The sequence below is a fragment of the Phaseolus vulgaris genome, chromosome 1, assembly GCF_000499845.2.
Source record: "Phaseolus vulgaris cultivar G19833 chromosome 1, P. vulgaris v2.0, whole genome shotgun sequence".
NCBI lineage: Eukaryota > Viridiplantae > Streptophyta > Magnoliopsida > Fabales > Fabaceae > Phaseolus > Phaseolus vulgaris.
Window position 1 is genome coordinate 50,354,195 of NC_023759.2, and position 26,270 is coordinate 50,380,464.

At 32.2% G+C, this 26,270-nt stretch overlaps 5 protein-coding genes across 7 annotated transcripts; all 5 read right to left on the reverse strand.

Moving 5' to 3' along the window:
- Positions 1–526: 526 nt before the first annotated feature.
- Positions 527–7,709, reverse strand: LOC137815172 (uncharacterized). Of its 2 annotated transcripts, none has more exons than XM_068618241.1 (17): positions 7,478–7,709; positions 7,287–7,375; positions 6,970–7,036; positions 6,750–6,865; positions 6,390–6,456; positions 6,184–6,232; positions 5,973–6,058; positions 5,603–5,850; positions 5,462–5,517; positions 4,906–4,991; positions 4,362–4,454; positions 3,498–3,858; positions 2,800–3,314; positions 1,916–2,150; positions 1,582–1,844; positions 813–837; positions 527–673 (listed from the first exon to the last, which is right to left on the reverse strand). In XM_068618241.1, exons 1-15 carry the CDS (start codon positions 7,637–7,639, stop codon positions 1,588–1,590), a joined length of 2,487 nt encoding a protein of 828 aa, XP_068474342.1. In that variant the 5' UTR covers positions 7,640–7,709; the 3' UTR covers positions 527–673; positions 813–837; positions 1,582–1,587. The 2 variants fall into 2 exon arrangements, with proteins under 2 accessions (XP_068474342.1, XP_068474343.1); XM_068618242.1 differs by lacking the exon at positions 527–673 and having other exon boundaries at positions 675–837; positions 3,498–3,719; positions 3,750–3,858; positions 7,478–7,704.
- Positions 7,710–9,044: 1,335 nt separating this feature from the next.
- LOC137815175 (lanC-like protein GCL1) lies at positions 9,045–14,215 on the reverse strand. The gene is made up of 5 exons (XM_068618247.1): positions 13,724–14,215; positions 13,455–13,633; positions 12,095–12,206; positions 10,633–11,103; positions 9,045–9,590 (listed from the first exon to the last, which is right to left on the reverse strand). Exons 1-5 carry the CDS (start codon positions 13,868–13,870, stop codon positions 9,270–9,272), a joined length of 1,230 nt encoding a protein of 409 aa, XP_068474348.1. The 5' UTR covers positions 13,871–14,215; the 3' UTR covers positions 9,045–9,269.
- Positions 14,216–16,386: 2,171 nt separating this feature from the next.
- Positions 16,387–18,923, reverse strand: LOC137815180 (WEB family protein At5g16730, chloroplastic-like). Its single transcript, XM_068618253.1, has 2 exons — positions 18,359–18,923; positions 16,387–17,933 (listed from the first exon to the last, which is right to left on the reverse strand). The coding sequence occupies exons 1-2, from the start codon at positions 18,888–18,890 to the stop codon at positions 16,618–16,620; spliced, it is 1,848 nt and encodes a 615-aa protein (XP_068474354.1). The 5' UTR covers positions 18,891–18,923; the 3' UTR covers positions 16,387–16,617.
- Positions 18,924–21,549: 2,626 nt separating this feature from the next.
- LOC137815182 (histone H3.3) lies at positions 21,550–23,508 on the reverse strand. Its single transcript, XM_068618256.1, has 5 exons — positions 23,046–23,508; positions 22,710–22,781; positions 22,535–22,611; positions 22,341–22,431; positions 21,550–22,026 (listed from the first exon to the last, which is right to left on the reverse strand). Exons 2-5 carry the CDS (start codon positions 22,779–22,781, stop codon positions 21,856–21,858), a joined length of 411 nt encoding a protein of 136 aa, XP_068474357.1. The 5' UTR covers positions 23,046–23,508; the 3' UTR covers positions 21,550–21,855.
- A 469-nt stretch (positions 23,509–23,977) lies between these two features.
- Positions 23,978–25,634, reverse strand: LOC137815181 (histone H3.3). Of its 2 annotated transcripts, XM_068618255.1 has the most exons (5): positions 25,433–25,634; positions 24,874–24,945; positions 24,718–24,794; positions 24,543–24,633; positions 23,978–24,442 (listed from the first exon to the last, which is right to left on the reverse strand). In XM_068618255.1, the coding sequence occupies exons 2-5, from the start codon at positions 24,943–24,945 to the stop codon at positions 24,272–24,274; spliced, it is 411 nt and encodes a 136-aa protein (XP_068474356.1). In that variant the 5' UTR covers positions 25,433–25,634; the 3' UTR covers positions 23,978–24,271. The 2 variants fall into 2 exon arrangements, with proteins under 2 accessions (XP_068474356.1, XP_068474355.1); XM_068618254.1 differs by lacking the exon at positions 25,433–25,634 and having other exon boundaries at positions 24,874–24,984.
- Between the last annotated feature and the right edge of the window lie 636 nt (positions 25,635–26,270).

Sequence of the window (26,270 nt, forward strand, 5' to 3'; positions counted from 1 at the left end):
TTAGAATAAAACTATTTTAATCAGAAAATAAAACAAAATACTTGTGATACTGATTTACGCTTTATCCTTTGGTAGATGACTTTGTTAGACTAGAAATAGAGTTGATTATAAGATGTCATGCCCATAGCCTAATATAGCTCGATGCCATAATTCTTATTATTGTGAAGCTTGTTGTACGAATAAATCTGGAATAATGAATCTTGTGGCATTTACAAATAAAATTATCGTTTTAATACTGCAACATAATAATATAATTATAATATTTTAAAGACAGTAGAATTTGTTAAACTTTAAAATAAAACGAGCGTAATAATAAATATGATATAATTTAAACTTAAAAAGGTAGTAATTATTATAATTTTAAATAAAAATATCTTCTCATTTAAATTGAAAGCCAATTATGTATTTGTAATGATGGTACTTTAATTTTTAAAAATTGTAAGATTTTAAATAAATTATCAATCTTGTACGTTATGCGTGAAGATCACTATACAATACTAAGAAAATATTTTTAAAAAAAATTGACAACGAGAAAAATGAAAATTTAACTGTAAAATACTCAATTTTGTAACAGACATTGGTTGACACCCCTAACATTCGGCCCGTGAATATTACGGATAACAACTTTCCAATACTCAAAATGTCGTACTGGATTCAGTAAAATGAGACCCATCTGTCAAAATTTAAGCAATTCTGGTAAACTCACTAAAAGCAGTGAAATATTGATACAAATTTGAGCAAAGTCTGTGCTAACTTGGTTATAAATAACACGACGAGAAAAAAAGAAGATAGAAAATAAATTCATAACTTACATGAGTGGACCGGCAGCCTTAATTTCTGCAAATGTTTTTTTATAAGGATGAGTTAGGTGGGAGCCATGACTAAAAGGATAGGAGCTGAATAAACATTTAAAAAAATTCAATAAATAACAACTAAATTTAGAAACTAAAAATAATATTTAATTAAAATAATTGGTATATAAGTGATTTATATTATTAATAAAAATTTATAAATTAATATCTAAATTAAATATTAAAGTTTTAACTATTAATATTTTAATTTTTAAATTAGTCTATAAAAGATTAATAGGAAATTAATTTAAAATATTTAAAATATAAAATAGTAAGTAACTAAAACATTGCTAACTAATAATTAAATACCATTTTATAAAATTTTATTAATAATAGAAACTATTTTAGAAATTTTTAAACTAATAGGAAATTAATTAAAATATTTAGATATCAATATACTAATATTTTAATTTTTAAATTAGTCTATAAAAGACTAATAGGAAATTAATTTAAAATATAAAATAGTAAGTAACTAAAACATTGATAACTAATAATTAAATACCAATTTATAAACTATTTTATAAACTTTTATTAATAATAGAAATTATTTTAGATATTAATAATTTTTTTAGTTTATAAAATATCTCTGTTTTAGTTAAATAGTAATTAATTATTTTGATTTTTAAAGTTAAATTTTATTTAATAATTTTCTTTTAGTGAAAATAGTAAAAACCTATATTGACTACTCCAAGTAATCAGTGAAAAATATTAAATACCCGTAATAATTCACCTTTTTCTAACACCCAGTAACTTCCACATCTTCGTTTTTACCGTTTGCCACTTGTGCTTCATCTCCATTGGTATCAGACGGTTGGTCCTCATGCATGGAGGAGTCCTTTTGTGTTAGTGTATCTAGACGCATTAAAAGCCTTTGGAGCAGTTCTTGGCATTCCAATGCACCAACCATCACAGTCAAACTTGCTCTACCCTTCCAGCACCCAATGGCTACAGTTGACTCGTCCACTTGGAGGGTCCCTGTAGCAGCTCTGCTCCCTGCAGAGAAAGGAGAAGGTCAAATAAGAGTCAGGCTAATTGGCATTTACTCTGCTCATGCGGGTGCATACCTTCACCCAGAACTATCACGCAACAGCCGGGCATTAGGTTTGCAGCACTTTCTCCGAACTTGGCATCGACAAAATCTGCAAATTTTACAGCTCTGTACTGCAGAAGATGCTTGAAATCTATGGCAGATGCACGTAGAATCTGTTTGGAAATGTGAGGGAGAAGAAGGGGCAATCCTTCAGAAGTGATCCGGAAAGAACATTGTGCAGATCTTCCTTCACATGAAGTTTGTCTTTCCTGTATGATGATGGCAGCACATTTACTTATTCACAAGAGCAAGAGCTAATCAAAGAACTCATTTGTTTATAAGTAATTAGGTTTTTATAAAAATTTAAACAAACCATCAAGGCTTTATATTATTACAATAATCCCATATCAATTATCACGACAAAATGGAATATCACACCCCAGTAGTTTACAATGATTCGTATCCCACAAAATATTCTAAACTGAGTCAAGAAAAACAGTAATAGGAACCGTTAACACTAACAAGTCATGCCACTACCAATATCAATGTGTTTTTATACACTATAATTTTGTCAATATAAGTCAGTTTGACAAAATTTATTTATATGAATAGATGGTAACCTTTACCCACACAAGTCCCAACCTGATCTGTGTCCTCAAATGTCACTGTTTTCACTACTGCATAGGAATTACTTAAAAGGATTTTGCTTCTCTGAAAAGAGAAAGTAAAGGTTTATCCATTTTTTATTTGAACTAAATTATCTACACTTTATAGCAATGGCAAATAAATTACTACTTCCCCACTTTATACATTGAGTGAAATTTATTGAAAATAAGGAGTATATGTTATAAATAAATCAACTATTAAAATTACAATAACAACAAAAACACTTTATAATTGAGAAGATAATATACTTACAAAAACCTTCAGGCCAACAGAAGTTATTTTAAGTTGCTGCCCCGCTGAGAAGTTCAACTCCAGAACATCTTTGACTGACTTGGATATATAGTAAATTCTTTTCACATGACTTGTATCACTGTTTCTTGTTACAAGGTGACCATTAAATGGAAATTGATCATCAATACCATAAAATTCCTTTATGCTGTTAATAACTCCTTCGTCTTTGAAGAAGACAACAGGGTCAATGCCTCTCCATTTGCCTTGAAACTGCAGTTTCCTTTTGCCTGGAGTATTCTTTGTTATGATTTCTACACCGCCGGGATCTTGAACTTCCTTGAAATCCTCTTCTTCACATGTAACAGAATTAACTTTCAAATCTATTTTATTTGGTTCACTTTCTTTTATATTAGCCTCTGAAATTCCTTCAGGAATACTTTCCAATGGATTAACATGCAGTTCTTGTGCATCCTCATTGCCCTGGTTTGCTGCGCCAACTTGTTTCCCAACTTCTTTTCTAGGTTTTACCTGGATTGCTGCAAAAAGGGACAACAATCACAAACCTATTATGGCAAGAAAAGGCATGGACACATAAAATATGTTAGTAATTAAAATTGACTGTTTGAAGGAGGAGTTATTCCCAATATCCACTAGAATTCCTTGACTCTCTTTGCCAATATTTGAGAGAGAAAAACAACTGAAATCATAAAAGAAATTACCAGGAAGATCAGAAACTTTCTGCAGAACAGCAATAAAGAAGGCTCCAGTATTCTGATCATGAGGCACAAGCCTCATGCACCGCTCTAGTGGGGAATCAGAATCTTCCTCAGTAAATTCGAGCATCACAGGATTCTCCACTGCTTGAACATCTTCTTCAGTATGTCCCTTAACATCATCAGTATTAATATCACCGTCAATGATGATATTACTATTACTATCACCTTCAATGATGATATTACTATTACTATCACCAACATCCTGATAGCTTCCGCCATTTGGAAACATGCTGGGAAGAACTACATTTCTATGAGACTTGGGAACATCTTTGCTAGAGATAAACCACTTCCCCTTGTCGCATACCTGCACATCCAGACTATCTTCAGAAGCATTTCAATGCATACAACTGCATAACAACCTTAAATCCTTCTATTCTAGACTACTGCATTTGAATTAAATACACAATAATCAAACATCTTCTGCTAGAAATGCAAGTTTCATTTGCGAAAAATAATGATGTTCTATTCAGAAAGTTTGAAATTTAATATTTTACCAGGAATGTGAACATGGGTACAAGTTCATACATCCCAGTAATCAATTACAGATAATTAACAACCAAAACACAATTAAAAAATAAGCTAACCAGAACAATAACAGCCCATGACACAACAACATTGAAATAGTTTAATTCATAATCATAAGTAATGAAGGCATTTTCTCCTCCGAAGCTCCAGAAAGATGAGTCATGCTCGATTTTGCCATGTATAAAGCCAATCAATACGTCTATTTGTAAATTTTGTAGACATTACATGTTTTATCTTCAAACTCTAAAACACAAGGCAATATATAGTCACAGAAAAACAAACCCTCCATCTCCTAAGACCTGGTCGACGAGTGAGTTGGGGACATTGACTAGAGACATCTACAAGTTCAATGGACCCTTCACACCTTCGCAAAACCTGCAATAGGTAGGTAGGGAGAATAGGTTAAGCCCATTCCCTCACAAAGTATAAAAAATACTATAAGTGCTACAAGCAATGTTAATGTATTCTAGAGATGCCAAGACCAACACATTGAATATAATTTTTTTAATAAGGAAAACCCCCAAATATTTTTTTCAAATAAAAAGAAAAACTATTAATGTTGAATAAACAAAAAGTAAATTATTATGTTACATACAAAAAAAAATACTATTAAAAGAAAACCATTGAATATGTAAGAAAGCAACCAATTGATCCCTGATAGAGGGGCGAGAGCCGCATCAGTGAAGAAACAAATCATACATATAAATGCGTGAACTATTTACTTGATCGTATGAAAATAGAATACTTCAATTGAAAAGCCCATAACTGTAAGCTAGATAACACAGCTGGCACCAAATATAAATTCAGAGATTTCGGGGCTGATTACCTCTGCAACAACCGCTTCATTCTCAATAGGATTCATTGAGCAGGTTGAATAAATCATTCTTCCACCAACTTTAAGTAAAGATACACCTAATAACATTATAGAGTGACTGAGTTTGCAAAAATCGTCTCGGTAGCGAAATCTTATTCACCCTAGTTCATGTATACTCATCTATAATAATAGTAGCAGTAGCTTGATCCTAGTACCATACGGAAAAAAAAAATTGAACCAGAGGAACAAGAGGCCGTCAGTTTAAACTAAAACTAAAAAAGTACAAAAGATTGTTTGTGTAAAGAAAAAGAATGCTTGTCATCTTCAATAGTCAATAGAACTTCTCTACTTGAATGCATCTTCAATTTAACTATAGAGAAAAACAAATCTATTTTTATTTTAGCAATATTATCTGGAACAATACAAGCTCCCAACCGAATAAACTAAACCATGATTATGATTTACCCACCTTATTTTCCCTTTACATCTATCAGATCTTAACAGGAAACATCAAAATGAGGCTAAAGAAGCCAGACCCTAAAAAAGGTAGAAATAATAAAAAATGTACCTCGCATTGCAATTAGAACTTGTAGGTTATGAAGGCCATTTCCAGTCCCTGTGTTCCTTTATACAAGAAAAATCAGTCTTAACTTCTTAAGCCATGAAAAATAAGGGGGAAGAATGCATCCAAGAAAGGAATGAAAAATACCATTTCCTCCAAAGATCAGGGGCCTTACGAAGGGTGCCATCTCCGCTGCATGGGACATCGCACAGAACACGATCAAATAATAACTGGGCTGGTTGATCTAGCTCCATTTTATCATAATGTTTTTTCAAGAGACATCCTGGGAAGTGTTGAGCTTCATGATTGGTGACAATTAGGTTGGCTGTGCACATCCGTTTTGTTTGGTGAATGAGAAGATTACATCTTTGGATATCTAGATCATTTGCTATAACCTAATTATTAAGCATAGACTAATTAATAAAGTTTTCACATGAAGCCTGATAAGGACAGACCATATTTACAAGACTATTTTGCCTAGAAAACAAATAAATTAACATCATGTATAGACACAAACCATTCCATCGGGCAGAGATCCTACTTTAGTTGAATGGTGTAAAATCTCAAGCAATTGAAATGTTTTTGAACCAGGCGCTGCACACACTGAATAAAAGCAATGGAATAGAGAAATAGTTAGAAGCACTAAAATATGCATTGCAAACAAACAAAATAGCACAAAAATTGGTAAAAGTGACAAAATCCACTTCGGTACAGCACAAGTTACTTACTATCAAGTACAAAATGATTTGAATGTACATCCAAAAACAAGGGAGGTACCTGTGTAGCAAACAAACGTTTGTGTCCACAAGTTAAATTCTCGAAAGGTAAGCTCATAAAGTAAAATACATGTACTAAGCCATTCAGCTATCTAGAACAAGAGCTAGTCCTTTTTTACGATCATGAATAATGATAGACAAAATGTAAACAGACCCACCATGCTGACAGCTTCCTGTCTCGTAATATTTCCAATTTCATTTTCTACCTTTAAGAATTCATGAAACCTGAGAGATTCGCATAATAGGAAGCAGGAATTGACATATTAGTTATTTATAAGTACTAACTTATGAATAATTTATTTGAATTAACTAAAAAATACATTCTGATGTAAGGCAAAAATCATAACTAAATGCAACCAAGTCATGAATAAGTGTGCTCATCATAGTTAGGTAATTAACTAACCATCAAGTCATAATCATAATATATCAATATGACCTTTGGCTGTTGCGCTGTTAATTAGAACTACATATCTATTCCAAACTAACATTGGTTCAATTCACACCACTCATGTACTAACCTCCGAAGTGTTTGATTCTTCCTGAGCTGCTTACGCGAAAAATTCGAATGCCATGCAAGATTCTCAGGATACCATGGCAAAGGTAAAATAGCCGCTGTATCATCCCCTTCCACAACCTATATATAACAACTCAGGACCATACGAAAAAGAGCCAAAGAATTAAAACATGAAAAATCGACAGTAGCAGAACAGTTAAACAAAATTGCTGCCGATGACTTACCTCAGCCTGAAGTGAGTGCGCAAAATCATTCTCTAGTTGAGACCGAATATCCGCACAAAACAGGCTACTGGAATCACCGAATAAAAAGACATAATAAACTTAAGCAAGCATCAGTGTAACTCGGAACTGAAATGAACGAGTCTAGATTCAAACTTAAATGGATTTGAATATCGTTACTACGCGCGTGCAACTATTCTGTTCTTTGAAATTCTGTTACAGATAGATAGTTGTTTTCAAAATCCGTTGAAAATTTAGTCAATGGAATTGATCAGTTGAAAAAACAAAAGAAGTTTAAACAGAAATAAATGAATGAATACGTGGAATTGATCCTGAATGCTGCGGGCAAAGGAGTTCTGAGAAGTTGCTCGAATGCATCCCATTCTTGCGATGACACGATTCGCTGTTCCTGAAAAAGAAAGAAGAAAATCAAAGAAATGAGAGAATGAGAGAATGAGAGAGAAAGAGTTACGCTATGTTACTTAGCGAAGCATTGGTTAGGTTGGTTTACCTTGTAATAGTGATCGAAAGCGAGGTTCTGAGTAGCGAAGGGGTTGGAGAAAGGAATAGGATCTGAATCTGATCGAGCACGTTTCGAGTTCCACACATTCTCTCTGCTCTCTTGGAAATGCTTTCTTTGAGTGCGACTCTTCCCTCCTTTTCCTCTCCCCATGGCGTTGCACTTGCAGTTTCAGTTTCAGTTTCAGGGAGCACAAGGCACTGGTAGTCCATAATTCATCCCGGGTCAATAAGCGGTTAAACGAAATGGGCTTGGGCCTTTCTCCTTCAAACTCTTGTGGAAAAAATCAATCTGCAACACCATATTTTCCTCCCTCACCTCCATACTTTCAAAAATACCAAGATTACCCTATATTCTATTGATATTTTTTAAGATTTTGAAATCCAGAAACTTCTCAAATCACAATAAAAAAAATAATAATATTTGTGATTTTATAAATTTTAGTTTGAAATAAAAATTTTGTATTAATGTAAAACTTGTATGTAGTTCGAAATGTAAATTTTGCATTGGACATTGGAATTTAAAATATAAATTTTTTAAAATATATAATGAAAAAATTATATTTCAAAATATACAAGTGAAAGGAACAACTTTTTTGAAAAACCAAGAAGAAATTTTTTATTATTTTTCGAAGTACGAAGAGTTTGCGACTATGTTACTCCCACTTCCACTTCTTAGTTTCAGATAATTGCTTCAATGGTTAATTTTTAAAACATTTTATGCTTTATTAATATAAAACTCGAAATAAAAAGAGTACACGACAATATAAAATAGTAGTGATTTATTTTAACTTTAATTTATATTTTAAAATTAATTTTTCCTTAAATTTTTAAAATAATATTTTACAAATTACTCTTCAAATATATTAATATAAAAATATTTATTATATTACATAAATCAAATCATCTATAATCTTTTCTCTCTTTTTTTTACTTTTTTTTTATTAAAAATTTAGTAAATATTATCTTGGGCGAATAACAATAAATAATGGTATTTGTAGTAAAATTTATTAAAACTGAAAACCACTAGAGTAAAAATTAAAAACAATCCTAATGAAAATTAATTAGAAGTAGATATTGAAACTACTTAATAAAATTTGAAAATTTAGTGGGGATTATTGAGACTAGTAGTAAGAAATAATGATATTTATAGTAAAAATTATTAAAACTAAAACTTAAAAACAAACGTAATGAAAGATTACTTAGGAGTAGACATTGATTATAAACTACTTAATAAAAATCAATTGAAAATTTAGTGGACATTATATACAGAGTGTCACATAAATTTCACACATGAACAAAAATGTGAAGTCATAACACTAAGAAAATCATTTAATATTATAAAAAAATCATTCAATAATAAAAATCAAAATTAATATATTGATAAAATTATATATTATTTTAAAAATTAAAAAAGTTATTGGTATATAAATTAATTTTTATTATTAATTAATATTAGTTTTTAAGATACCAACTTTAGATTTTTTTTTTCTTCAAAATTGGTTACTATTAATGATTTTCTGATTTTCTAGTTGTGTAATTTTTTCAGAACAATCTGGTTTGGGTTTTGGCATCATGTTATTCACTGTAATACATGGAATACAACACAAGATAAGGACAGAGGGTTAAACTATCTTTATTGATTAGTTATGTGATATAATTCTGAGTCAACCAACACTTGTTATGTTAATTTCCTCTGCTACCATCACATCATATTACTCATATTCTTAGATCCTTCAAACTTTTTTCATCCACAGAACAAGTAGAATGTGTACTTGAGCAATCTATAGTTCATAACCTGGGAACCTAGAGTTTTGGGGTGCATGCAGATCAAACCAGAGGCATGCTGTTCCAGCAAGACCTTGGAAGAGAGAGTAGCCATTGGAAGGAGCCAGAGATTTTGCATTGTCATACAAGAAGGAAGCGAATGATTTTGCTCTCTCTAAGTAAATGCTCTCTTTAGTGAGTTGGTATAGGGAAAGGAAGGCATAGGCATTTCCAGATACCCCATCTGCAAGTCCCACCTTCTTCACCAATCCACTTTTCCACACAACTTCCCCTGCTTCTATTGCAGCATCTCGAAGTTCTCTGTCATTAGGAAACACCTGCAATGCAAATACACAACCAAATTGGTGTCATCTATTTACCGTTTACATTGATACTTGAAGCACCAGTTCTGCAATGTGCCTGTCTAATGAAATTTGAAAAGGAAAGAAGTTGCCTCAGTAGCATTTTTTTCTTTCTTTCTGATAAAAGATGTACATATAGTTTCTCAAGAATTTTTACTAATTTTCTTTCTCTTAATCTATCTGAATCTTTAATGTTATGCCACACAGGGCTGAGATTTCTCGGCTACGAATAATAACTACATTCTCACTCTAACATCATAATAGTAAGATTAAAAAAGCAAAATCTTACATGATTAAACCGGTTAATGGAGGCGCATAAAGCATAAGGATCAAACTCATCCTTACCCTTATAAATAGGTTTATCAACATCATGTCGAGACACACATTTATTAAAACTATCTAAGACCGAAACAGTAACTTGATTGTCAGAGAACCAAGTGTCCTACAACAATCTAACCGAGAACAGAGATCCAGAGCAGAAAACATCAACCCGTAACAAGAGCAAGAGCAGTAGACCTTCAACAAATGTAAACTTTTATAATACATCTCTTTAAAGATGAAGCACTAATTTTTATTAGAAAACAGCTCCAAAGGGACTGCTAGAACCATATCAAAGTTTTTGTTGTCTCTAATGACATTGTCGTTTCTTACAAGTTACAGGAAAAAACTGGTACAATAATTTATGATTTCACTTAGGTAACTTGGGGGCAACATAAATCACCATTAAGCAACAGTTATCCAGCTAAAACTTTGCATAGGTGGTCTTTAACTACTAAGTATTAAAGTAAGGGTCTTGCTAACACTGATCTAGGGAAATTTGTTTGTAAATCACAAAGGAGTGTGTTGCTCAACTTTCCTTCCTCATTTAATTCTTTAAGGGAACTAGATAGTATTTTCCAAACTTTAATGTTAATTAAAAACCAGCACAAACACAGAAGTAATGAGCAAGTTGTCTTCAAAAAAACACTTTTAAGACACATGTATATGATGAAGAATATGAGAATGGTTTGTGTCTTACTTGTGCTGCTTTGGACAAAGTGATGGCCATGCCAGTTGCACCATGACCCCATTGCACTAACTTGTCCCTTGGATTCCCTTCACTGGAGGGGTAGTTGCCACTGTGAGGAAAACGCTTACTCATGAGGTACCTCAAAGTTCCCTTGACATCCTCAGCATCCTCAGTGGGAAGTGGAAAATGAAGCAGCACATGAAGGATACCAGCAAGGCCATTTGCTGCACCAAGGTACCTGGTTCCATGCCATCTATACATCAATGGACAGTTTTTAATATCAGATGCTCCTGCTCTACCACCAGCCAACACTGCATCAATAATAGGTATAAGAATGTCCTTTGGCACTGATTCTTCTCCTAAGTGCTTGTTTAGGAATAATGCACCCCATAAGAATCCAGCACGTCCATACAGAAGATCATATGACATTCCAAAACCACCTTCCTCTGGTCCTACTGGTAGGGCTTTCTCTTTTGCCACCTATGCATTAATCCCATCATAATAGAAATAAAAAATGCACCCAATTTTCTTATGACTAACAAGATTAAAAACTGCAATAAATATTTTTTTTAATCCAAAGAAAATAGTCAAGAATAGTTTATTCATACTCCACAAAAATTATATGTCATTATCTTCTCCGTTTACCACAATCAACTAATCTGTTTTTTTTAAAACGATATTACTAAAATAATAGCCATTGTTGTTCGAGAATAAATGTTTAATGCAAAGAGATTTGACAGAAAAACACCTTTATTGAATTGGCAATACCTCTCTTTCACACATTTTAAGAATAACTGATTTTGACCTCAAGAGTCCCACACATTTTTAAAATAACTGTTTTAACTTCAAATTTATTGAGATATGAGTCAATTATTGTATTCAAAATATTGTTATTTGTCTTTAAAATACGCGTGATTAAGGGAAAAATATGTATATAAATTTTTGAAATAATTTTTTAAAAAGAACCTAACTGTAAATATATTTTATATCCACATTTAAATGTGATTTTCTTTCACAAGAACCATAAATACATCTCTTTTTTACTCCTTCAATAAATGAACCATTTCATTAAGATGTAGTAATTAATTTAAAGATGAATTATGAAAAACAAAAATTAATGCTTCAATAAAAAGTGAAAACATCATTAAAAACTGTAGTTATTTTGGAGATAGTTTTCTTCATTTCGATATGAAGTGATGATGAAATCTAAGTTTGAAAAAGTTGGGTCGATGAAAACCAAGTTTGAAAAAAAATCCTAGTGCAGATCCTTCTTCAACATATATTTGTCTGAAACAAAGATCCCAACAGATATGAAAGCGCTTCTTTTAGATTGTAGCTTTTATAAGTGAACAACATGAACCAAACAAATTCGTCAAAAAGTGATATACATGGCAACGTGGTCCTTGAAAAACAGAGAGAAAATAGTGTAGACATAAATGAATTTGGTGCAGTTTCATTTTCATGAGTTTACCTCAATGAACAGAGCCAAAAACAAGTCACGCTTTCCAAGGTCCCCCATGTAATTGGCAACGACGGCACCAAGCGAATAAACGCCTCCACTACCGCATAAAAAAGTCACGTGTCTGTAACAAATAAGTAGTTGTCTTACGTTAGAAGATTATACCAAAAATGTCAACGATCATGTACCTTAAAGTTAGTTATTCTTTTCATTAAGAATTTTTTTTTTTATGACTGATTCGAACAAAGGAATGCTAACAATAAAGAATTATGAAACTACAGCTCGAGTTCCAACAATAGTTTATATGTTTTATTCTCCTAATTTTTTTCAATACAAAGTTCATGAGTAAATTTATATCACTAAGCAAATATTATAGGAGACTCATCAATAAGCTACAAGAAATACTATTAGCACACCTTTTTGAAGGAAAAAACTATTGAAAATTAAAAAAAAAAATCACATTCGTTTTGGTTTACGACACTTTCTAGTTTTACAAGTTTTAAGTAATTACTACTTATCCTCTTCTTTGGGATAAGATGTTGAATCTTATAAAAGACTTGTTAGTAGATTCTTATATCTCACCAAGACTCGATCATATATAAGTTTTGAAATTCATCTTCTTAGTCAGTTTGTTCAGAATCCAAACATTTATCATGGTCAAGTTGCACATCATGTTCTTACATACATTAAAAACATACATTAAATCGTGTCTTTTCTTTGTTTTTGACAGTGAGATTCAATAACTTATTGTAAGAACCATAAGTTCGCCACAGCTCACAATCCTACAATCTTACTTTCCATAAAAGAAAAAAGCACATTGACATTGATTTTCAAATGGTTTAATCTTTTCAATATATGCTCGCATGCTTAACAAGTATATGTCTTTAGCAAGGGTTTATCTAATTCTTCTTCAAAATTGTTGTTTCTAAGCTTGGATTAATGACTATGCAAAATTACATGCCCGAACTATTATTTCCCAAAAGTTGCTTAATTTGTTGGAAATATCTTAAAAATGATTAGGGGATATGCTAATATGCTAATGCATTTTTTACTAATTAGTTTATGTATATTATCAATTTTAGTGCCTCCAATTTATAAAAAAGAAAAAAGTACTGGAAAATTTTCAATAAATTGTAAATAATTTAGTATTAAAATTTGTGGAGTTACAATTAGTCAGTCATGATTCAGTTTTTTCAATCAAGGATAATTAATGTCATTAAAAAGACCCATTTTGAAATACTTTTTAATAAAAATATATATTGAAAAATTAAGGAAAATTATATATATATATATATATATATATATATATATTTAAAAAAGAATACTAGCACACATAAACATCTACATCATTCGTACAATGTATTGAAGTTACCTGAGGGAGGCACGTGCAGCGGTGACACACGTGTCAACGATATCTCTGCATAACAGCAAGTCGTTCCGGCAACCGGTAACCTGGTACGACCGCAAACAAGTGAAGGCAGTGCCCAACAGTCCCGAATACACCGTCGGGTCAACCACCTGGTCTCTCCGGTTCCAAGTTTCCTCCACAACCTGTTCGTACCCATATTTTCACTTCTTTAACAACTTCTAGATCCTTCTACAGAAACACGAACAGAAAAAAAATGAAGAAGAAGAAAGAACCTTGTCCTTGAGGGAACTTGCTGCTCTGAAGAATGTTTCAGTGGTGAGTGAAAGGTTTTCAGCCGTCAGATTCATGGTTTCGGCAATGAAATCAGAGGGTTGGCGTTTGGGCTTTTCGCTTCCACCTTCGACTACTGAGGACGTCATTGTCTGAAAAATGAACTCCGAAATGAAAGAGTGAGGTGATTTGAAGTGGTGGCCAGTAACAACACGATCCTATTTATTATGGCTTGTTGCTGCTGTGCAGACATATTCCTCGGCTTAAGGAAGGTGCAAACGTGTCCACCAGGAACTTCAGTGCAGTGGCGGTGTATGGAGACACGGTACACCCGCTGGCCACGTTTGCAACTTTTGTCGTTATGGTTTTAGCTAGAAACTGTAAAGAACATGCGAATCACATGCTGTTCTGGATAAGATATTTTTCCTCCAAAGTATCGGTGTGGGCCGCAAAATGTTCAGAAACCGTGTCCGTGTCCATTCATATATTTTGCTTAAATTCACTTCCATTTACCTACCTTACCCTCTTTTCTAACTTTATTAGTAAAATATCATTTTTAATCTTTTCAAATTTTTAAATATCTTTAAATGAAACTTAATCTTAATCTCAATAATCAGAGTAATGAGAGAGTAATTTCTCATTTAAATTGAAAATGTTGATAAAGTGATTAGTTTTATTGTACATTCTTTGAAGAAATTATTTTTTATAATTTTATACTCTATTTTTTATTTTGCTAAAAAAAATAGATTTTATAACTTAAAAAAAACAAATAAAAACATAGAAAATATACTCTTCACCATATTTAAAGATGTATTGTTGGAATTTAAAAAATATATATATATAAACTTTAGATGAAGGTACCAAGGTGCAGATCAATGGGATAGACCATCTTAGAGTTCAAAACTTCGTTACTATGTAGTTTTGGACTTACCCGTATAAGATAAAAGATTGTTGAGTCTTAAGGAGGTTTTAAGTCTCATTGACTTACGTCAGAGGTTGAGGGTCTGTGTGTGATCATGAGCCGAGCCCAGTAATACTTTGAGCGAATCATTCCCAATTATGACATTTATGAGATCTCATATTTACTCCCAGATAAGAAAGATGGGGCGAAGATAATGAAATTTGACAAATACAGAAGATCAGGATTATGACGATTAAATGACTAGAAAACAAAAGAAGGGAGACCAAGATAAAAAAACATTGAAGATTGACCATAAAAACAATATTCTTTTAAGACTAGAAACCACTCTTTGACTTAATTGCATGTGCTAGTAAGGAGACATTTTTCTTGACTATAATATTTTCATAAACTAAGAAAAAAAAATATTTAAAGTAGGTATGATCTTGATTCCTAAAGAGTGTGGTAGTTTTTAACGTCATAACTAAATAAATAAACATTGATTGTTAAGAAAATCAAATGACGATTAACGCGGATTTGGTCCGTTTTTTCCTTGTTATACAATATATTATATTCTATGTCCTTTTATAAACGTGGTGGACTATGATAGTCTCAACGTGATTAATACCAGTTTAATTGTGTAAAGCATCACAAGTTTGAAGATAGTAATATAAAGAATTAGACATGATTAAAACCTGACGAATATATTATACCGTGTTTCAAAAATATTTTAATTAAAATATTCCAACCGTTTAATTTTATTACAATAATAATATTCTCTCGAAACAATTTTCCTACCCTAATCCTTATTACAGCCGAATCAAATATAAGAAAACTGTACTTTTTTAATTTCACATTATATTTATTTGAAACGAGTCTTATATATGGTGACGAAAATATATGAGAATAATCAAGTATATTCATGTAATCTATTTTTACTATGAGTTTTTCTCTGATGTTTATGCAGTAATAACATTCTTATATCTTTTCAAGTGTTATATTTTTATAAGATATATATCATCATTATTTATTATATTCACAATAATTTATGATTGGTTTTGGTAGTTTGCAAAATTTATCTTAATAATTCAGAACTTTTTCGTGCTAGATACATAAATTAGCAAAATCAATGGTAAAGAAAAGGATTGTAATTTGAGTGGATGTGAACTTATCATAGTTCGTTTCTATATTCTAGCTAACATTTTGATTTAATTAAAAATTATATCTTCAAAAGCATTTATCTTGAATATTTTTTACAGGATTTATAAAATACATAATATACTGAAATTTATTATTATTTTTAATGGTTTTTTTAGAGTATTTAAATAACTTTAAACTATTATAAGAATCTTTATGTTTTCTAAACTATTTGCAAAAGTAATAAATTCCTACCATTTAGTGTTTAAAACCACACTTAATTTCTTCAAATTGTTGTTGCATCAAGCTAGAACTAGAACATGAAACATAAATCTTCGCACTGGCCTTTGTATTTGGGAATTTAAACATTATGATGTAATCTTAACTGCTAGTGCATGGGACAACATATGGATAGTCCGATAATAGTCTGATAGCAGGTGGTCTATAAGTCCAACAAACTTTCGCTAGGATAGACACAAAATAGCTCTGATATCATATTATAAAATGTGAACTTTAAGTCTAATTTAATATCATAAAACTCACTTATAAGACGAAGTTTGCACCAACTTTATATACTATGAGATGCTCTAATATCTAGTCGATGTGTGATCTCCAACAATATTAATTTTTAAATTATATGTAACATTTCACATGCAATAATTCTTTACATAAAAAAAATAAAAATCAAGTACATTCTTTACATACAAGAAAAAAATAAAAATACATTCTTTACAAAAGACCAAACAAAAATTCGATCTAAAAATATCTAAAACCTTGGAAATTATCTAAAAAAAACCTTGAAAATCAAATCATTATCAACATTGTAGTCTAATTAACATATCAAGTAGTTCTTACATAATGTTACGTTTGTAAATGTTCCTCGTTGGATGGTTCTTTCCGATGATTATGATTATGATTATGGTAACCTCTCCTTCGTATAAGGTTGCCAAATCTTCTTAGCAAAGCTCTTCGTTTCCTTGAATTCCTATCACCTTCAGGATCATCAAAATGAGATTCGTCAAGATGATCAAAATCATCAGGAATATCCATATCTTGACGAGATTCAGAATCTGACGAATCGATTTCATCAAATATCGAACCCCTTAAGGTATCATCGCCTGTGTCTTTAGTGTCTTTAGAATCCTTATTAGTGTCCTTATTGAGTTCTTCATTTGTTATTTTGTTGTGTTGTTGCTTATGGCTGTGTGGTGTTATCATCTCCTTCAAATTAAGACTAAAAGTTTTGTTCAAGCTCTTAGATTCTTTATGCTCCCTATGATCCATTGAGAAATTGCTATGTGTTCTTGCTCTTCTTCCTGTTTCCCTAAAATTACTATTATTATTATCCTCTTTTCCACTTTCCTTACCAGAAAGTTTATCAATATCCTCATTTTTCAAATCCTTTATTGATGATTCAGAGAGCATGCGTTTCAACTCTTTGATATTCTCAAACGATGCAACTTCATGGATTTTCAGCATCTCGTTCTCATGAACAAGTAAGTTAATACTATCTTGTAATCTAGCATTTTCAGCCTTTGCAATCTCTGCACCTTCTTTTGCAACATTAGCTTCATTCAATGCTTGTTTAAGAATATCGCGCAACTTTTGATTTTCTTCCTTTGAAACTTTCACCTTATTTTCTACCTCTTTTAGAGCCTCAAGTGCCTCTGTGGATTCATGTTTTGCATGTAGCCTTTCCTCTTCAGCTCTTTTGATGCAATTCACAAGCTCAATTTCTTTCACGTTCCATGCCAAAAGGGACTCTTCAGCTTCCGACCTCAACCTTTCAACAGTGTTCTTGTTCTTGTCGGATTCTTTCCTCGTTAGTTCAAGAATATCCTTGTACCTTTCTTCTGTGGTTCCTAACATTATTCTCCACCGTTCTGCATCTTCTTTTGTGTGCTCCAGTTCTACTTGGCTTAAGGTTAGTTTTGCCTTCACCTGGTTCGCTTCTGTTGCCACTTCTTTCAATGCGAATGCCAAATCATCCATGGCCTTCTTACTGTTCTCTTCTGCTTCAGTTGCTAACTTCAGTTCAGATTTAAGTGTGACTAGTTCTTCAAGCATGATTTTCACCTTCTCTGAAAGTTCCTCACTGTTGAACATCTCCTTTTCTAGCTCTGCTTCAACTTTCATTTTATCTCCAGTTTGCATTGATGGAAAGTTATTTTGTATCTCTACAAAAGAAAACCAAAGACTCCATAACAATAATCAATGATAAAAAGTTGGATAGTCATAAAAGAGTTATTAAAAGAACAGATGAAGTTTCTTAAATATTTTCTGAAAATAGTCTTAATCAAATTTAAATTTTATCTTATAATTTATATTGAACATTTTTCCGATCTCAAGAGTGGGAGATAACATCACTAGAGTCAATCACTACGTTCAAGGTATTGTTTGTTTCGAAAATCAATGTTCCATCACGATTTTATTCTTAAAAGACGATTTGGGTTAAGGGAATAAGATGTATTTAAACTGGAATTGGTCTCTGCTCGACTCCTAAGCGATGTGTGACTATATTAATCGTGAACAAATGCATAGAACTATTTTATTGAAGAATCACATTAAAAATGTCTTTTAAAAGTTTCTTATAAATAATTACCAGGAATTTGAAAGGTTTGGCAGGCACTTAATTGTTCTGTCATTAGTTTTTCTTCAAGAGAAGTTATCTCAAGCTTTGACTCTTCAAGGAGAATCTTGTTCTGCTCCAGTTGTTTTGTTTGCATTACCAATGTGTCAAACAAATTTGCTTCTGATTCCTTTGTCTTGTTAAGTTCAATCTCCAACTCTTGAATTCTTCTTTTATAACCAGACAACAAGGTCATTGCATTATCCTCGGATGATCTAAGATTATTCATCTCATTCCTCATGTTGTCCAACAAGACATCTTTCTCTGATAATTTGTTGTTTGGTGATTCTTGAACACTTTTTTGGTTTTCTAACAAAAGTGACTCCGAATTTGATCTCTTGTTGGCCAATGTTTCATCGATCATCACATTAGTCTCTTGAGCAATCCTTTTCATATGTCTTAGCTCATCGAAGGCTTGATCTCTCTCTTGCTCAACTTTTCTCATTTGCTCCCCCGTTTGCTTCATTTTCTTATCATATTGCTTCATGTAATATTGTTTTTGCATCTTCCCTTGTCAATTTGTTGATCACCAACTATCCTTTTCAAAACAACTTACATACTTAGAACAGATAAAAACGTATGCATTGCAAAGTATAGTGAAAGAAAGCAATTATTTCAACGACCATCAACTTGAATAAAATAACAAACAAGAGTAAAGTAATAGGTGCAAGTAATTACAATGGTGATTACAATTTGAAGGACTTCAAAATGATGTTGTTCCCCATTCCAAAATGAATTTTAGTGCATGAAACAAAGTTTGAGAGCCTTGAAAAATATAATTTAACAAGTCAAGGAAAATGGTGCATGTAAATAGCACATGTAGGATATCTCAAGTGAATGTTTGATTGTAGATAATTGTACATTAAGGAGGGTTCTATTATTAGATAGTGAAAAAAATAACACCGAAAAATCATAAGAACTAAAAGAGGGTTTAGTTATAAATATCCGAGGTTGACGGGTTTACCATGAACCTTATAATTCATAAAAGATAATGTGTTTGTTGTTTATGGTGAATGAAGATGATAAGGAGCATTAGAATTGGATAAAACGTGATTTTCGTTTAACCAATCAATGTCTTCATGCTTAAGAATCATAAGAAATCAAAACTAAATTAACTTCATAATTTTCTTTCACATAATTTTAAAAAAAAAAACTTTAACACCCTATTGAGAGAATTATTATATAGTATTAAACTTGTTATAAGAACTTAAAAAAAAGGTGGTTGCATATATATTAAGTTGAATGATAAATTAAATAAGAAAAAATTTTGATATAACTAGTATCTTGTATTAAAAAAAGAATATGTACATGTGGTGCTTTAGTGACATTTTCTTTATAGATGTTTGTCCCTAATATTTGAATGAGATGCTCCTTCATTACATGGTTTGATATAAGAGTTTAGGAATATTTTGTTAGTTAAAAATAGAAAGAGAGGTATATCTATTAAAAAATTTAATAACAAAATTGTAATTTTATCATTTTGCAATAAATAGATAACACTATGATGTGGACAATTAACTTAAACAATTTGGACTCTTGTCAAACTCTGTAGTTAAATGCATGGAAAAAAATCACATGATATAGTGAATTTGAAATGTGTGGTTAAGTTGAAGTAAGATCTATCTATAAGTAATGCTAGTAGTATAAATGGTTAATGATAGTTTTCTATTAAAGTACATATAGATTTAAAAAATTATCTAAAAGCTAATTCAAAAAATCAGCAATTCTGCCACAACATTATGAAGTTTGAATGAAGTCATATTATCCCTATGAAAGAAATTATTGTATAAATAAAGATTATCATGGGTTTATAATCCCAACCAATATTAACAAAACCAATTTCAATAGTTTCTTTCAGTAAACATTATTAACAGTTTTTCTTTTCTTACATAAAGTTGATTTCTTCATTATAGACTAACTTATCGAGAATTATAATTTTTAATAACTGTTGTTTTTCATTTTCATGAATGTATTTTATGAATTAGAGTAGTCTATTAAAGTGGTAGTGGAAAAAAATTGTTTGCCTCGTGGTTAAAGACAAGTGACCAATGTCTCTTTATTTTTAGATATATTTTAGCTAGATTATTATTAAAATCCAGATACTTTGTTTTCAAAGAGTCTAAAAGTATTAAAGAGCCTTTAATAGAGTTTGATGATAATAAATAATACTAAACATTAAATTTATTATTATATACATTGTGTTTTTAATTAAGATGCATTAAAACTGGATTTTTCATTCATAAACTATTTCTAGGAGCAGATCGGTGGAGGGAGAATTAACCAAAATATGATTTTGCTATCGACCACAAAAGTTGACAAATAATAGTATATGGCCTTTTTGGTTGAAAACTTTTTGAGAGCTAAACCCTCTTAGGAGAATCTCCCTCTCCTTTATATGTACCCGAGTCGAGTTAAATCAAATTTAAACGATATATTAAATTGGTTATGATTTATGTGTGTTTTTATTATTCTCAACCTACCTTCACCCATCTTTAATCAAATTAAATTACTAGTTTTGAAAAACTCCTATAAAACTCGTAGTTTTAACATAGTATTTAATTTTTTTTAAATAATACTTTCTGGAAAAATACTATATTACTTTATATTTAAATAATTAAATACTTTAAAATTACACATCAGTAAGTCAGATTAAACATAATTTCAAAGAAGCATCAATTTTTCCATTAAATCTCGATAATGAATACCCTAATAAAAAGAACAATACCGTCAATATACAAAACAGACAAACCGTGATGCAATGAAAGTGATCGTAGCGACTTTAAAGCCTATCGATGACAAGGTACGTTTACCTAAAACACCAACGCAAGGATTTTAGAGTGAAATCAGTGTCAAAAACAAACCAGACAGATCCATCAGGGCGTTCATTGTTCAGTACGGTCTAATAATTTATTTCTTAAAGTAAAGATCACAAGCCACCCAGGATTGACCTTATGATCATTCATCCTAGGAATCATAGCTTTTAAATCTGAAAACTTCCATCAACACCATACCTCAAATTCAGTGAATCGAAATCCAACACACACTTGTTTTGCAGTTATTCCATATATGCAAGTTGCGAAAAAAAAAAAAACAGTCGAGAAGGGAGAAAGGTAAACAATGATAACAGGCAGAAGAGTTGGATCAAAATCCCAAACAGAATCCCATGAGCACAGAAAACTTAATTTTAAACCAGATTAGAAGGCAACTGAAGGTTGTCCAATACAATTCCCACATGGCTGCACAATCCCGTGAAAACAAAACATTGACAGACCCATATGTCCAAAAATCAATTACAAGCCAATTCCATAAAGACAGTCGCAACCTTTAGAAGTATTTGCCTATTTCACAATTAATGCCACTACGAGTAAACACCTACTCCCTAACAACCTACCCTCGGAAGAAAACGAAATTTGAATAACAAAACACCATCCGCAGCCACTCGTTTTCACAACTACTAACCTACCACCACCTCAGGCACGCTCACCACGAATCCTTCGAGCCAGCTGAATGTCTTTGGGCATAATAGTTACACGCTTAGCATGAATGGCACATAGATTGGTATCCTCAAACAGTCCAACAAGGTATGCCTCAGCCGCTTCCTGCAATGCAAGCACCGCATGGCTCTGGAAACGCAGATCCGTCTGCAACCACAGCACAATTCTTTGTTAAAAGATAGCATTTAAACTCAGATTAAGGGCAAATACAGATGATAAGAAGTATTAAAAAACACACATGTAAGATAGTACTAGAGAAACACTTTAAAAACAGAGATGGGAAAAAAAATACTTATCCATTTAAGCAAGCTACTACAAATAAATTTACGAATAATGTAAATAATGTAATTGATCGAGAAGAATCTTCTTTTCAATGTTGCTCACTTTCTTCTAACGAAGGTACTCACAGAAAAGTTTATCTAGACAGAAGAACATAAACAAGAATTACAACAAATCAATACCTTGAAGTCCTGAGCAATTTCACGAACCAACCTCTGGAAGGGGAGTTTCCTGATCAGAAGCTCCGTACTCTTCTGGTATTTCCTAATCTCACTGTTTCGAGAAGAAATTTTATTAGAGACCATAGTCAGACAAAAAGAAACGACAAGACAAAAAAAGAATTTAAAAAAAAAAAAAAAAAAAAAAAAACACCCACCGAAGAGCAACAGTACCAGGACGATAACGATGTGGTTTCTTCACTCCACCGGTGGTTGGTGCAGACTTACGTGCAGCCTACACGTAAAACGGGAACCAATCACTAATGCTATCAGATAAATTTTAAACCCCAAGATCAAATCAAGAAGAACAGTAATTGAGATTTTTCAACGAACCTTAGTTGCAAGCTGCTTCCGAGGAGCCTTTCCTCCCGTTGACTTACGAGCAGTTTGCTTCGTACGGGCCATCTGTGTATGCAAACCCAAACAAAATTTCAGAAAAAATAAAACAATTGGACCTTTCTTGCCCCTTGCTAAGGGGTGAGATAACCTTCAAAACTCTCTCTGAGTTTAATTACGAAACCCTAGAAAAGAATGAAAGAAGAGAAAAACAAAATTGTCTCCACGAACACACGCGATTTTGAAAGCAAGTGGGAGGGTTCAAATTAAAGAGGTTAAAAAGGAAAAAAAAAATTGAATAAACAAAGCGCCAAATTGAAGAAGAGAACTAACCTCAGAGGACTCTGTTCTTCTCCAAAAGAGCGGCTGAATGAAGGGGAAAAGAATCTAAAACTCTCTCCGTGACGGAGGTGGAAGCCTATATATAGCATACTACTGAAGGAGTTTGTCAGTGATCGAACGGATACGATTTATTATCCGTGTGTTTTTTTCGTTTCTAATCGTACGGTTTATCAAGTGTCAAACTGTGTTTTCTCAAACTAAATAAACGGCTGCGATGCCATTTCAAACAACAAATACGGATCGCCAAGTCTAATTGTCCAATTCCCATTGGTTACTCTGCTTTTGCCTTTTCTGTTTCTTCCTGCTTTAGAATAAAAATTCCTTTATGTGAGATATTACGCATTTTTTGCGTAGTAGAACTACTAACTTCCACCTCACGCCCACCTCATGACGAGAAAAACACCTCATTGTTTATATTTAGTGTTACTTCTTTCAATATTACAATTACCATTTTGAAATCTTCATAAACCAAATTACCCCTTTTGTCGTCAAAATTCATCTGGTTAAAAATATTCTGACGATAGTTTAAAACTAAATTCAGTCAGATTTATTAAATATAAGTACAAAGTGAAATCTTTACAGTAGTTAACGGTCATAAAGTATAACGATTACATAAAAAAAACACTATCAAATTTGAACTTTAATTATTTACAAAATATCATGTGCCACTTAATATCCTTAAATACTTGAGAATCCTTGCAATTTAAGGGAAATACCAGAATAATAGAAGGTTTAAAACATTACAAACTGCCATTATCAGTTTGTTTTCCTGTAAACATAAAAATATAATCAAAAGAAAAAACCTACAACAACGTTTACATTACTAATCAGATTAATTAGATCGACCGTTCGAAGAAAAATTACACAATTATTTAATAGGTGGGGATGAACAAATAAAAATAAATCCGACAAAACAAACACCATGAACCAGATTTAGACCTACATTAGATAGCAACAGAATGTTGTCCAGTACAATTCCAAAGTGTGGATGAAACATACGGTAAAAAAGAAATAACGAGAGAAAGAAAAATCAATTACATGCCCAATTTCTAACAATTAGCATTTCACAGACCATCCATATAATTTTGCCTATCGCAATTAATACAATAACCCAGAAAAAAAGCTATTTTCCCTAGCAACTATAGGTTTCAATCAATCTGAGTAACAACATCATCTGCAGCTACAGATCCATCATCCATTTCACCAAACATACGACCTCAAGCACGTTCACCACGAATCCTTCTTGCCAGCTGGATATCCTTGGGCATGATAGTCACACGCTTAGCATGAATGGCACACAAATTAGTGTCTTCAAACAGCCCAACAAGATATGCCTCCGCAGCCTCTTGCAAAGCTAGAACAGCATGGCTCTGGAAACGAAGATCGGTCTGAAAACATACCAACATCATAAATTAGACATTGTTATCTTACACGCAAAAAATAATTAATCAAACAGTGATTGTAAGAATAATTACAGCACATCAATACCTTGAAATCCTGAGCAATTTCACGAACCAGCCTCTGGAAGGGGAGTTTCCTGATCAGGAGCTCGGTACTCTTCTGGTATTTCCTAATCTCACTGTTTCGAGAGGAAATTTTTATTAAAAATGGCCAACGACGAAGATGACAATGAAAAAAATCAAATAAAACCCTAAACACTCACCGAAGAGCAACAGTACCGGGACGATAACGATGTGGCTTCTTCACACCACCAGTGGTTGGCGCAGACTTGCGTGCAGCCTACAACAAACGGCGATAGCATCAAACCTCTATTCAATCAACTTTTTATTACTTAAGCAAAACGATTCATAAAAAATACCTTGGTAGCAAGCTGCTTCCTGGGAGCTTTTCCACCAGTTGATTTACGAGCAGTTTGTTTTGTACGGGCCATCTGTTCCAAAGCCAACAATGACATTAGAAAACAGGTAAACATATAGAAAAAAATGAGTGCGATGTCGGAAAATCGAAGATCTTTCTATGAGTTAGAATACTCAATAAAACGAGTTATCAGAGATTTTTTAGGGTTTCCGTTAGCTGTTGTAAAAGCACCGTGTATACAATTAACAGAATATGTGGACGAATCAGAGAACTGGAACATCATAGACCCTAATTTGAATGTAAACAATTGAAGCTAGGACTGAAAAGTTTGAATCATGGACCATTAACCTATTGAATAGCTAAACAGACGATGAAAGGAGATGGGGTGGATGATTAGATAATACAATCATTTTACAAACCCTAGAGACTCAAGCTCTGAATCAATTTAATACAATAAACCCGATTCAAGTTCGAAGGACGAGAAAAAGAAAACCCTAACCAAACTCCAAAACCAAAAATAAGTTAAATTTAATTTACACGAACGCGAAAAACAAACTAACCTCTTAGAACTTCGGTTTCCTGATCCAAAGCCGAAACTTGAAGAGAAGAATGCAAAGGTTCTACACGTTTGGAATGAAAGGGCTATATATAGCGTGAAGATGGAGAAGTTGGAAAATGATCGGACGGGTATAAATGACCGTCCCGTGTGTTTATGGCCGTTACGGATCTGACGGCTGGTGATGGTTGGAACTGTGTTTTCTTAATTTGAATTAGCAGATGCGATGCCATTTGGGAATGAAGACACGGATCGTGAAGTCTAATTGCTGGCTTTCTATTGGTTGCCTCCACTGACTAGTTGTAGCCACGTTTAATGCATTAGCATATGGATAACGGAACAACCGGTCATTTTTTCTGCATTCTCTTTGGGTCTCGGCCCATAAAATGTTTTTGCGTTTTCGATACGATTCTGGAACACAAATTTACTCTTTGTACCTTTTTTGTAGCTTTCGGATTTCAACACAATTACAATGACTTTTTCTTTCAAAACCTACTTACGTTCTTACCCCCACCTCCATAATTTTTATATTCCAAAAATATCCTTCTTAAATATTTAAGATTACATAATTCATAAGTCTTTTTTCTAGATTCGTAATTAGATTTCGGATTATGTAATATGGAAGTCTTTTGTGATCAGCTTCTTGGATTACGTAATCTTAAAATCTTCTCCATATATGTGACTAGCTTCCAGATTATGTAATTTGAAAAAACAATCTGATATGTTATTAGCTTCCAAATTACACAATCTGAAAAATTCATAAGTTATTTTTAAATGTGTGATTATCTTCAGGATTAGTGTATTTTAGACATGAGAGTAGTTTATGGATTATGTAATCTATA

What these genes read in the sequence shown, in the direction of transcription:
- LOC137815172 (XM_068618241.1), bottom strand. Translation starts at nt 7,639, where the DNA reads ATGGGGAGAGGAAAAGGAGGGAAGAGTCGCACTCAAAGAAAGCATTTC. An exon ending in CAGGTCTTAGGAGATGGAGG is followed by an intron (nt 3,859 to 4,361) that starts GTTTGTTTTTCT and finishes CTGGATGTGCAG; the next exon opens with GTATGCGACAAGGGGAAGTG. An exon ending in GAAAGTTTCTGATCTTCCTG is followed by an intron (nt 3,315 to 3,497) that starts GTAATTTCTTTT and finishes CCCTTTTTGCAG; the next exon opens with CAATCCAGGTAAAACCTAGA.
- LOC137815175 (XM_068618247.1), bottom strand. Translation starts at nt 13,870, where the DNA reads ATGACGTCCTCAGTAGTCGAAGGTGGAAGCGAAAAGCCCAAACGCCAA. An exon ending in CAAGTTCCCTCAAGGACAAG is followed by an intron (nt 13,634 to 13,723) that starts GTTCTTTCTTCT and finishes GGGTACGAACAG; the next exon opens with GTTGTGGAGGAAACTTGGAA. An exon ending in CTTTGTCCAAAGCAGCACAA is followed by an intron (nt 9,591 to 10,632) that starts GTAAGACACAAA and finishes TTTGCATTGCAG; the next exon opens with GTGTTTCCTAATGACAGAGA.
- LOC137815180 (XM_068618253.1), bottom strand. Translation starts at nt 18,890, where the DNA reads ATGCAAAAACAATATTACATGAAGCAATATGATAAGAAAATGAAGCAA. An exon ending in CCAAACCTTTCAAATTCCTG is followed by an intron (nt 17,934 to 18,358) that starts GTAATTATTTAT and finishes TTTCTTTTGTAG; the next exon opens with AGATACAAAATAACTTTCCA.
- LOC137815182 (XM_068618256.1), bottom strand. Translation starts at nt 22,781, where the DNA reads ATGGCCCGTACGAAGCAAACTGCTCGTAAGTCAACGGGAGGAAAGGCT. An exon ending in GGAAGCAGCTTGCAACTAAG is followed by an intron (nt 22,612 to 22,709) that starts GTTCGTTGAAAA and finishes TTTTACGTGTAG; the next exon opens with GCTGCACGTAAGTCTGCACC. An exon ending in CCTGGTACTGTTGCTCTTCG is followed by an intron (nt 22,432 to 22,534) that starts GTGGGTGTTTTT and finishes TTCTCGAAACAG; the next exon opens with TGAGATTAGGAAATACCAGA.
- LOC137815181 (XM_068618254.1), bottom strand. Translation starts at nt 24,969, where the DNA reads ATGTCATTGTTGGCTTTGGAACAGATGGCCCGTACAAAACAAACTGCT. An exon ending in CCCGGTACTGTTGCTCTTCG is followed by an intron (nt 24,634 to 24,717) that starts GTGAGTGTTTAG and finishes CTCTCGAAACAG; the next exon opens with TGAGATTAGGAAATACCAGA. An exon ending in AAATTGCTCAGGATTTCAAG is followed by an intron (nt 24,443 to 24,542) that starts GTATTGATGTGC and finishes GTATGTTTTCAG; the next exon opens with ACCGATCTTCGTTTCCAGAG.